Raw genomic sequence first — 12,695 nt, 5'->3', positions numbered from 1 at the left:
TTAAGTAGATCCTTGACAGTATGTGTGTGTGTGTGTGTGTGTGTGTGTGTGTGTGTGTGTGTGTGTGTGTGTGTGTGTGTGTGTGTGTATTATTATAAATTATTATAATTATTATTATTATGATTATTATTATGGCAACAACAATAATAATGATAATGATAATAATAACAATAACAATAATAATAATAATAACAACAATAATAATAATAATAATAACAACAACAATAATAATAATAATAACAACAACAATAATAATAATAGATTTATTGATGATAGACAGTGATAGTCAGTGATAACTTACGATAATACCAACTACGAACCGCATAGTATTATATTGTATATGAGTAATTAATACGCCTAGTCACCAGAGTGTCTAAGTTGTGTGTGTGTTTGGGGTGTGTGTGTTTTTGTGGTGTGTGTGTGTGTGTGTGTATTATAATGTGTGTATGTATATGTGTGTGTGTGTGTGTGTATGTGTGAGTGTGTGTGTGGTGTGTGTGTGTGTATGTTGTGGGTGTGTGTGTGTGTGTGTGTGTGTGTGTGTGTGTGTGGAGTGTGTGTGTTGTGGGATCATCTACATGTCAAAGGTGTTATTTTTACTACACACACACACATTACGTTATCGTATGAGGTATTTTGTAAATATATTCCCATACTACTACGAATGCATATTGAGCGCGTCTATTAAAAGTTGTACATATATGCATAGCACAGCAATACATATATGACACGTGTGTGTATGCATATATCACACCCAAGAGAAAATGCACGTGTTGGACAATTAACACACAAACCTCCCACTTGGAATCGAAATTTCAGCATCAGCACGCTTTAAAGGATTTCTAATTCCGCTCAGCCTCTGTATTCGAAAGAGAAAAAAGAAAAAAATAAGGGGGGGGGGGGTAAAAGAAAATATCGCGCCAAAATTGTAGGAAATGTAATTAAAACCCGACCGCTGACAACGAAGTTTGGGGGAATGGAATTAAATCAAGTTCTGGCAAAGACTTAAAAAATGAATGAATGAAAGTTAGAGTGGGGTGGGGTGGGGGTAGGGTGGGGTGGGCGGGGGGGTGTAGGGTGGGGGGATTTAATTGTCGAGGGTACTGTGATGCCACCGCGAGGAGAGGTAAGTAACCCCTGCCAAATGCTAACGCGTCCATTAAAAGTAGCACCACGTGTATGTTAAGTATATGGCATCGTGTGTGTGTGTGTGTGATTCAACCCATGGTGTCTTGTGATCACGTGTGGGTGGAACTCGTGATTCGACAGTTATTAACCTCCCGTGATGAGAGCTCAGAGCTCGGATGAAGACCGCATCTATTAGTTATGGTAAAACCCGCTCACGCAACCACACTCCATGCCACACGAGAGGTTGGAGTAACAACTTCGAAGCGCAGCGATACTGAAATTATATTCAGCCCTAATAACAGGATAATTCAAACCCGGACACGCCTGTAGGTGGCAGGCGAGAACTCTAACCACAGCGACATAACACATAATAGATTTATTCTTAAGTCAACTTAGCGTGCGGCTTGTCTCCAAGATTAATTAAAATATTATTCATTAGATCCCTTGATCAGTAAGTGTGTGTGTGTGTGTATGTGTGTGTGTGTGTGTGTTGTGAGTGTGGGTGTGTGTGTTGTGTGTGTGTGTGTGTGTGTGTGTATGTGTTTGTAACGTGTATGTAATAAATTATTTAATCAATTATTATTATTATGATTAAATTATTATGTGCAACAACAACAATCAAGAAATAATGATAAGGAGATGGAGGAGGAGGCAATAACAATAACAATAATAATAATAATAATAATAACAATATAATAATATATATACAACAACAACAACAACAATAATAATAATAGATTTATTGAAATAGCAGAGATATACTGACACAATAATACAATACAGTTACATTATATGAGTGATCCGCCTATCTAAGTGGGTGTGTGATGTGTGTGTGTGTGTGTGTGTGTTTATGTGTGTGTGTGTGTGTGTGTGTGTGTGTGTGTGTGTGTGTGTGTGTGTGTGTGTGTGTGTGTGTACGTGTATGTATGAGCGTGTACTTTCTCGTGCCTGCATCTACATGTGTGTGCACTTATGTACGTCCCTGATTGGTAGCACATGTGCTTGTGTGTGCGTGCACGCGCGCTGTTATGAGTCCCGCACGTGCGCATATATCCACACCTGGCGACAGAAGAGGAGGAGGAGGAGGAGGAGGAGGAGGAGGAGGAGAGGGAAGGGTGGATTAAGAAAGGAGGTTAGTTATATGCTTAATCCTCTCAGTTACATATATATAAATATATATATATATATATATATATAAATATATAATATATATATATATATACATACATAATACACGACTCAACACACACAACAGCCCGCCACAACCCACACACACACACACACACACACACACACACACACAGTTTTAAGGAAGTCAATAACAGATGGGAAGGATTGTAGAAGTTTAAAGTGATCAATATTCCATGTATGAACAGAGCTTAGTCTTCATTCGTAACATAATGCTGCGTGACTTTGGTCCGTAGGGGTGTCTCTAAAGTCCCCCTGATATACTGAGTGCAAATAAAGGTGCAAGATAATACCATATATGGAGGTGGGGGGGAGGGGCGAGGAGAATGGGGGGGTTACAGGATTTCTATTGACGGGAGGGGGGAAGGGGGGAGAATAAAAAGGGATCTGTCTTTAGTACCCAGCGCTTCTTTCCTAAGAGTCAAGGAAGTAGTTTAAGGAGGGATCCAAGGAGGTTAACCAAATGGAGGGTTAGACGAAATGGATTAAGAATGGAGGTTAGTTATGTTAATTATTAATTCTCAGTTATGTATTTTTTCATTGTTTTTAATTAATTATAATTATTAGTTGTTCATCATGCAAGAGCGCTGCGTGACTCTGGTCAGTAGGGGTTTACTTAGTGCTCCATAAGGGACGGAGAGAGGGAAGAGGAGGACAGGAAGGGGAGAAGGAGGAAGAGATGGATAGGAAGAGGGAGGGGGAGTAGAGAGGGGAGAAAGGAGAGAGGGAGGGGAGGAGGGAGTGAAGAGGAGGACAGAGAAGAGGGAGGGGTAAATAGGAGTAGGGAGGGAAAGAGGGGAGGGGGAGGGAGAGGCGGAAGGAGAGGCAGAGGGAGGAGGAGGAGAGGGGAGAGGGAGGGTTGGAGGGAGAAACACAGTGAAGAGGAAGAGGAGGAGGAGGAGGTCGAGGAAGAGGAGGAAGAAGAGGAGGAGGGGGAGGTGGAGGAGGAGGTCGCGGAAGAGGAGGAGGAGGAAGAAGAGAGGAAGAGGAGGAAGAAGAAGAAGAGGAGGAGGGGTAGGAGGAGGATGGAGAGGTAGAGGCAGAGGGAGAGACAAGAGGGAGGAGGGGAGGGATGGGGAGAGAAAGAGGGAAGCGGGATGGGTGGGGGAACGGGAAAGGAGAAGGAGAGAGGAAGAGGAGAGGAGGAGGAGGAGGAGGAGGAGGAGGAGAGGAGGAGAGGGGAAGAGGAGAGGAAGAGGAGAGGAGAGGAGGAGAGGAGAGGAGGAGAGGAGAGGAGGAGAGGGGAGGAGGGGAGTAGGAGAGGAGGGGGAGAGTAGGAGAGGAGGGGAGGAGGGGAGGAGAGTAAGAGGGAAGAAGAGGAGGAGGGGAGGAGGAGAGGAGAGGAAGAGGTATGAGGGGTAGGGTGGAGGTAGGAGGAGGGTAGGGAGGAGGTAGGGCGGCGGAGCTTGCGGAGGCGGCGGCGAGGGGTTCTTCTTCGTCGGCGGCGGACGTAGTCGGCTTCTTCGGCGCTTGCAGGCACAGGGTCCGTGACGGGCTAGGGAGGGGATTCCAAATACGGGCGTGGGGTTTCTCCATTCCCGCCCCCGGCGGTGAGGGGTAGGGGAGGCCAGTAGGGCCCAGTCTAAGGTAGGAGACGGGTAGGGAATGGGGGTCAGGTAGACAACCCGGGGGGGAAGGGCGCCACTCGCCACCGAGGTAGCAGGGGAAGTCAACACAAAGGGGTGGCAGCAGGTATGTAGTGTTGGGGGGGATTGAAGAATCAAATCTCTCAGGTTACATACCCCGCACTTCATCCCCCCCCGTCCGCCCTATGTACCAATCACCCGGATCAAAGGGGAGGTAGGTAGGGAGGAGGTAAGAGGTTGTCGGGAATTTGGACTATTGGGGAGGGATGACACTAGGGGCTCGGGAGGAGGTTCTTAGGGAAACTTAAGAGGGAGTGGAGGTGGGATACCGGGTGGAACCCCCTCCCGGGCAGGGGTAGGCGGCCGGTGGACCCTGAGGCCGGTTGTCGGAAGTTTATTCCTGGAGAGGAAGGTGGGAGGAAGGGGAGGGTAGGGGAGGGAGGGACACGGGGAAGGTCGTGCGGTAGTGGCGAGGCGGTAGCGGACCATCAGTCGGAAGGAGGCCCAGGGGAGGAAGTAGGGCACGGAAGGGTGGCAGGCGGAGGTCTTTACCTTTTACGGGCGGGGTAGGACGGACGAGTCCCGGCCGTAGGCAGAAGGAGGTAGGGAGGACGTAGGGCGGACACCCACGCCGGACCGCGAGCCTTCCCCCTTAGACTTCTTGGCGGTAGGGCGGTGTCTTAGAGGAGCGGCAGTAGGGAGTGGCTTACTTGCTTCTTAGGATCAGCGGGGAGGTTAGGGACGGCGGAGGCCTAGGGCGGGAGGAGGCGGGTCAACGGCGGTAGGGAGGTCGGTGGGAACCGGGTCGGGGACGGGCGTCAAGTACGGGGGCGGGCTATAGGGGGAAGATGTGGCGGGGACTTACTGCGGACTGGCGGTGAGCGTGGGGGGAAAGCCGACGGTAGGGGGCCACCGGAGGTACCGGGACTCCCCCGGGGCGGCGGTCGACTGCCTTTTGGGCCGACGGGCGGCGGATACGCCGTGGCCTGAGGTCAGGCTCTTACGGGAGGCAGGACTTTCCCGGCTTACTAATTATGCTCGAAGTGCTTTCTGACGTGTCTTCTGACCACGCTTATCTGGTAGTTTCCCTTCTTACTGTCGGTTGCTTCGTACTGTAGGTTCCGTCCTGTATGGCCGCCTGTATCTTTTCTAGGCTTAGGGCCCGTTCTGTACGTAGAGTTTCTGCCTACGTTCTACTTACGTTGACTTCTATTGTCCTTCTGACTGGTCGTGCTGAGGTCCCTGCGGTGGGCGTTTGCTTTTCCTTCGTCGGTGTCCTGCGGACTTTTCGGTTTCGAGAGTGGCCCTTCGGACTTGAGGGCTGCCGACGGTCAGCTGAAAAAAGGCCCGGCTTACCGAAAGTTAAACTTTCTTCTGAACGCGTTCTACTGTTGCGGCGACTGTCGTTCTTGACTGTTCGTCGTGACGGTCGGCGGACTCGGCGGGGACGGCTGAGAGGACGCGGCTCCTAACTGCAGGTGCGGGACGTCTGCGGCTTACGCTCTTTTCTGACGGTAACGCATACACTGCTACTGTGAAGGACGGGCTTCTGTAGTTCCTGATCTGTACACTTGTTCGTCCGTACTTTCCTTCGTGACGGTGTGCGCATTGGGCTTCGTTACTTATGCCCACTGCGTTATTATCCCTCTTACTATTCTGAACGGAGGGCTTTCCAAAAAGCTGATCTCTTCGGCTTACGAGTAGTGACTTAACTTACTTTCTTTTCTTCTTGTGCTCCAAGCACGACTGCACCGATGTCCCCAGTGGGGGAGATCCGGTAGAGGTGGGAGTCTAGAAGGGAACCCCATGCACCCTCTGTCCGAGAGGGATCAGAGAGTGAAAGGTTGCCCCCCCCCCACACACCCCACCAGCAGTGTCGCACTCCCCCCCCCAGGGAGCCCCCCCCCCAAGATCACCCCTACGAGGGAGCAACCCATCCTTCCGGGAAGTCGCCTCTATGAGCAGCCTCGCCCCCTTTCCCTCCAGCCCTCCCCCCAAGATCCCCCCCCGACCCGCAGCATGTGGAACCTTGGAGCGGAACCGGGGAGTGCCTTGTGCTCGCATGCCTCTTGGTCTCTGGATCCCGTTACCCCGCCGCGCGGTGCGCGGGCGCCCGTTCTCTGCTTAGTCTCTTTTCAGGCTCCTCCTTACGCTATTTCTCCCGTTTTCCCCTGTCTTTGTTCATGTCTCGTGCCGCGCCGCTCGCGCCCGAGAACCGGTCCGTTCTGCCTTGCTCGGTTCGCTATGGCTCTTGCGCGCGCATATCGCTGCTTCATTGCGGATCTATCTAGTCTCTCTATCTCTTCCCGGGTTCCGGCAAATTCTTCTGGTTCGGTGCGAGTACGGCCTCTGTTGCCTTGCATGCCCTCCCTCCTCCCCCTCCCCCAAGACCCCCACGTCTACAATCCGCCGCGCACTCCGCACCTCATCACACCCAACCCCACAACGGGACCCCACCCCCTCCTCATAGTACCCCAAGGCCATTCACAGCTCGACGTCTCATACCACCGGCAGACCCACGGATCGCCGGCAACGCCATGCCGACAGGCGAACCCAATTGCTCCCTATCTAGGTCGGATGCTGCAAAACCCCCCCCAACACCCCCAACCCCCCCCCACCGAAAAACAAAACAAAAAAAAAAAAAACATTAATAAATCCTCCCCCATTACCAGAAACATCAAAACACAATGTTACCACAGTACACCACCCATTAAAACATACATAAATAAACTGCAATGGTATAGTATGAAGATCCCCACACCAAACAGGTAACACGTAAATAGACCTACATAATGCCAAAACTCACATCAATCACTACACAATTAAACATGAGACCAAGTCAGACAGACCAAATTATCAACAAAACAAAAACAACTAATAATACCATAAATTATATAATTACACGCATCTTACTATAGGTATATAATCTAAATGATTCTTAAAGCATCGAACTGAACTACATTGCACTACCTGTGCAGGAAGTTTATTCCATTCATTAACTACACGTTGGCAAAGTTGTTTCTCTACCTACTTCCAAATTGAATCTATTTCCGGACAGTTTGAGACCATTGTTTCTTGTCCTGATGATTCTCATTCAATGTGAAAATTTTGGTCACTTTTGGTGTTATCAACAATTCCTCACTTTTAAAATCTTAAAGACCTGTATCAAGTCACCTCTGAGTTCTACGCTTTTTTAGGGAAAACAGATTCATGAGCTTAAGTCGATTTTTCGTATGATTTATTTTTTGAGAATTTGGAATCAGTTTTGTGGCTCGCGTTGTACTTTTTTTTCCAGTCTGGTCAATGTCTTACTGAGAATTCGGTGACCATACGGAAAACAGCATATCCAAATGTGGACGAACAAACGATTTATATAGCTTGTTAATGTGTGATGGACATTTGAAATAAAAATATAGCGCAATCAAATCCCAGAATCTTATTTGCTTTCTCAGATGGATGGAAATACACTGCCTTGGATGATTTATGAGGTCGTTACTGATAATTAACGCGACGGTTACCAACGAGATCATTTTTCACATATCCACATTTTGTTAACGAATTTCCAAATAACTTGTAATCGTACTTGCTGTTATTTTACCTATGTGCATTACCTTGCATTTTACTTGTGTTAAATTTCATTAGCCACCTTTTCAGACCATTGCTGTAATTTATCTAAAATCTTCTTGAATATCTAATTGGTTTGAGGACTCATTGCCACTCGCATACTCTCCGCAACAGTTTTGTAATCATCAGCAAATTTTGGAAAAACAGTAAGATTTTAGTCCGATGGTCTAATATCATTTATATATACTATGAATAGAAGTGGCCCAAGAACGGAACCCTGAGGAACTCCACTTGCAACACTTTTCCATCCAGAAGTTTTTTCCATTTAAAACAACTCTCATGTTTTTTCGACCTTTCAAACCAATTAATTACTAGTCCAACCTAATACGCTACCACTTATTCCATGCAAAGCTAATTTTAGTAAGTAGTCTTTCGTTGTGGGACGGTATCAAAAGCTTTTGCAAAGTCTAGATATATATTAAATCTATATTGTTTCTTTTGTCATAATTCGAGACAACTGTGTATGTAAAAAAAGAATTCGAGTAAGTTAGTCACGCAAGAACGTTTCCGTCTGAACCATGTTGGCCTATCATTTATCAAACGGTTACTTACTTTCTAAATGAATATTCGATAGCATCTCTCTGATGATAGTTTCCATTATTTTTCCTACGGATCGAAGTCTAACTAATAGGCCTATAGTTATTTGTTTCTTTTTGTCACCTTTTTTGAATATGGGAGTAACGTTAAGCTAGCTTCCATTCTCTTGGGACATATCTCCGGATTATAAGATTTCTTGAAAATAATATCTAATGGAACAAACAATCTCATTTTTCATTTCCTTTAAGATTCTTGGATGCCAAACACGTCAGGGCCCGGTGTTTTATTAAAACTTTGAGTTTGTCTATACACCTTTTAATTGTTACTTTTGTTATATTTTACCGTAGTGAGTAAGTTTACCCCAGACTTTTCACAGGTTTCAGTTTGGAATTCACTTTGAGGTGTTTCGTTTACGAATACCGAGCTAAAATAATTGTTTAAGAGATTACAACAATTCCTTCATTTGAATATTCAAGTTGACCGTCAGCAGATAATAGTGGACCAATAATGTGATTCCTAACAACCTTTTTATCTCTGATGTAACTATAGAATTCTTTGGGTTCTCTTTGGATTTCTCAGCGATGTTCATTTCGTATTGTCCGATTTTCTTTGATCTTATTGTCTTTTTTTAAAATCTCTCTGTATTGATACATAACTTTCAATGTCATTAGATGCACCCCGAGCACTTAAATTTTTCTTATAAGCCTGTCTCTTTTTAGCAATCACTTTTTTCATGTAGTTTCTTTGTCGAGCCACTTTGGGCGAGCCTGATTTGGGGGGGGACGTCTGTCCTGAAAAAAAAGGAAAAAAAAAAAATGTAAAGTTTTGAATCCATCTTAAGCTGAGCGTTAGATGTTTAGATGAAAGCTAGAAATTCTATTTTTAAAGATATAGATATCTTAGAAACATAAGTAAAAATTTTCAGATTGAATCGTACAAAAACCTTAAGAAATCGACCGCTAAAATAACAAATTACATTGTAAGACTGGATAGGATCTTATACCGTCCCTTTAAATATCTATTTACTTAGAAAGTGGTTTAAAAGAGTTAAGCGTGGTTAGGTAAAAAAAAAAACAGAAGAAATGTACGGAAAAAATCGAAAATATAAAAAACACCGTTTTCTGAGAAAGACGCACAAGGGAATGCAATGGCGTTGATATTCTGAAAAGGAGTTTTTGATCAAAGAAACGCGTCAAGTCAAGGAGACTGCACCAGTTGACGTGATTGGCTGAAATGTCACTCAGAGACGTGGATGCGACATGATTGGGTGATGGAGACATGCGATAAGGTGAAGGGTGATTGGTGGGCTGGGAGGTGGCGATGCTGTTTCTTGCTTTTGACCCGAGCCGTGTGGCGGTAGTCAGGGATGGCCTATCTACGAAGAACTAAAATGGGAGGGACTTTTTTTATGGGTTTGGGTGGAAAGGATGGAGGGTGGGTTATACTTTGAATTGATCCATGTGCATATATATATGTATGTACTGTATATATGTACGTGTGTATGTACGTATACGTGTATGTGTATATGTGCGTGTGTATGTATGTACGTATACGTGTATGTGCATATGTACGTGTGTATGTATGTATGTACGTGTGTATGTATGTATGTATATATGTATGCATGTGTGTATGTATGTACGTGTGTATGTATGTACGTATGTATATATATCTATGTATTTTATATATGCATGTATGTATGTATGTATGTATGTATGTATGTATGCAGTGTGGAAGGACATTGATATGAGACCTATTGGTCCATGACGAAGCCAAACGGAGAGATAGATATCAATAAACAGGAGAAAGGAAACAAATATTTTGATTTTTTTTTTTTTTTAGAAAAAAAGAGAAAGAAAACGAAAATATTTAAAACAAACACTGAGAACGAAATGGAGAGAGAGGAGAGAAAAAAAGAGAGGAGAAAAATGAACAAGAGTTGAGAAAATGGAGGGAAAGGAAGAGGACGGAAAAGAGAAAGTTTTTATTTATAATTTTTTTTTTCTAATAAATTTTAAATATGACCTCTATGAAATATCAAGGACTAACAAATAATGGGTTATCACAATATCTACATTTGTTCAAATTTCTTTTTAATTTATTCTTTAACTTTTATTCTGAAAATTATACTTTAATGAAACTGACCTGTATTAAATGTTACATACTAAAGTCCGATTGAAGTTAACGATACAATACAATAAATACAATACAATATTCTATTTACAATACATAATAACACAAAAGTACATTTGATCTTAACAATGCATTCACAATACAATGCAATACAATGCAATACAATACAATAAACTCTTGTTTCAGACCACGCGATACATTTTTCAATATAATAAAGGATCTTATTTTATCTTATTTTATTTTATTTTTGTTATATTATTTTTTTTACTCCGCCAGCGAAGCACAGACAAGATTATGATCTATTATTTTTTCGTGTATTTCAAAATGTTGCGTTCGATTTTCGATTAATATTTCAGGAGAATTAGTTAATTGAAAATAGACAATAAATAAATAAATAAATGAAAAATTAATCTGGATTCAGATGAACTTTTAATCAATACATTTCTTCTCTATAAAATTGTGAGATTGGGTATTTTTGTGACATGTCTAAAAAACTAATAAAAACATAAGAAAGGAGACTGCAAGAGACCATAAGGCCTTCACTAAGCAGTTCCATGTCCATTACCAACTATCATCCCCAGCCATAAAGCTATCTAACCTTTTCATTGATGAGCCTTCATAAAAAAACGCTGAATTAGTTTTCAGTTCTTTCTAGTTGTAATTAAAACTGCATCAATCCTAGATTAAAAAATATATATATACAAATAAACAAATAAGACAAACAGAAATAAAGATGAAACAAAAAACAAACAAATAAAATATAATGGATAAACACGAAAAAAAATATAGGAAACTATAAAATAAGATAAAAATAAAATCAAGTGTGTCAGACGAGGTCGAAACGATTTACTCTCTAGTTGGAAAAAAGAGTAGAAATAAAGAGAGTAGATTGTGATTACCAAGATGAGGTGTTGTGACTAGGGAGAAGAGCAGTGGTAGGGGGTGGGGGGGATTAGGATTAGGGGTGGATATGAACAATTGGGGGTTTATGGGGGGTTTAGAGGGATTAGGGGGGTTTAGGGGGTTTAGTAATACCAGAAGGGAGGGGTTACACTGTAGAAGAATAGGTGGGTGTTTTATCTAAGAAGGAGTATGGAGATGACTAATATGAGTGGAGGAAATGGTGGAAAGGAAGGTGTCGATTAATTATGTATCACAAACACAAAGGAACACAAAGGAAGAACAAACAACATCAGGCCTACTGGCCCTAACGAGGTTGTTTGTATTAACTAAACTACAGTTTAGAAAACAGGGCAACTAGGCGATAAAGATGAACTAGCACTACTGCTACCACTATCCTATCCAATTGCAATTAAATGCCGGGTTGTCATATCTTTTATTGCAAAGGACAAATATCATATGGAACTTGGGTGTGTTTAGGTTTTGGGGTGAAGGGGGGAGGAGGGGCTTCGTAGGGGGGGAGAAAACAGCAATGATGTAGGGGGGATTCTTTTTTTTTTTTTTTTTTGGAAAAAACCAAAGACCCTAGAAGAACGACGCAGAGGGGGGAGGGGGGAGAGAGGGGGAGGGGGAGGGGGAAGGAGTGGGGGAAGGGGAGGAGGTGGGGGGATGCTGGGGGAGGAGGACAAGGTAACTTGGATATGTACACAAGCACCAAGGGAGTGAGGGAGAAGGGGGGGAGCCCGCAGAGGTATGTTCGAGGTGATATACCTGTGGAGGAAGATGGAGGTGGAGGAGGTGGAAGAGGTGGAGGAGGAAGGGGTGGTTGTGGAGGCAGAGGCGTTGGAGGGGAAGGAAGAGGAGGAGACAAGAATGCTAAAGAAGAGGATGATGAAAAAAAGGAATGATGAAAAAAAGGAATGATGAAAAAAAGGAATGATGATAATAATGATGAAAATTTAATACAAGGTAGATGGGGGAGGAGTAGAAGTTGAAGAAAAACTCAATCATAAAATGGAATAGAAATAGAAACAGAAGAGGATAGAACATAGGAGAAATAGAAGCTCAGGGAGAATGTTAAGAAGGAACAAGAAGAAGGAATTAAGGGGAGAGACACATAAAAGATGAGAGACAGAAAAAGAGAGAGAGAGAAAGAGAGAGAGGAAGAGAGACAGAAAAAGAGAGAAAGAGAGAGAGAGAGAGGGAGAGAGAGAGGGAGAGAGAGAGAGAGAGAGAGAGAGAGAGAGAGGAGAGAGAGAGAGGGGGGGGTGAGAAGAGAAGCTTGAAGAAAGGAAGGAGAGTGTGAGGTGGAGGGGAGGGGAGGGGAGGGGGAGGGGAGGGGGGAGGGGTGGCTGACATGCGCAACTAGAGGGCGTTAGTGAATCCCAAAGCCCATGTGACAGAGAGTCGGATGTGACGGAGGGGGAGGGGGGGAGGGGGAGGGGGGAGGGGGGAGGGGGTTGTCGGGTGAGGGGACACGCCTGAGGGGAAAAGGGGACGCCGACAGCGACTGAGGGAATGGCGCAGGTGAGGCTGGAAATGGACCTGAGGTGCCACGTGGGGAGTGGAGGGGAGTGGAGGGGAGTGGAGAGGGAGTAAAAG

At 44.2% G+C, this 12,695-nt stretch overlaps 1 protein-coding gene across 1 annotated transcript in view; it reads right to left on the bottom strand.

The window, feature by feature from the left end:
* The window catches only part of LOC143039805 (uncharacterized), a 95,840-nt gene extending 90,329 nt beyond the window's left edge, over nt 1-5,511 (bottom strand). Inside the window, exons 1-2 of the mRNA XM_076210053.1 lie at nt 5,376-5,511; nt 5,104-5,223 (exon numbers count right to left, since the gene is read on the bottom strand). Coding sequence (XP_076066168.1) covers nt 5,104-5,223; nt 5,376-5,511 — 256 coding nt within the window. The remainder of the gene's footprint in view (nt 1-5,103; nt 5,224-5,375) is intronic.
* Nucleotides 5,512-12,695: the final 7,184 nt, after the last annotated feature.

Source organism: Oratosquilla oratoria, chromosome 27, assembly GCF_046742065.1.
Source record: "Oratosquilla oratoria isolate Oo_2021 chromosome 27, ASM4674206v1, whole genome shotgun sequence".
NCBI lineage: Eukaryota > Metazoa > Arthropoda > Malacostraca > Stomatopoda > Squillidae > Oratosquilla > Oratosquilla oratoria.
The sequence above is the reverse complement of the archived record's forward strand: the minus strand, read 5'-3'. Positions and strand labels throughout refer to the sequence as shown.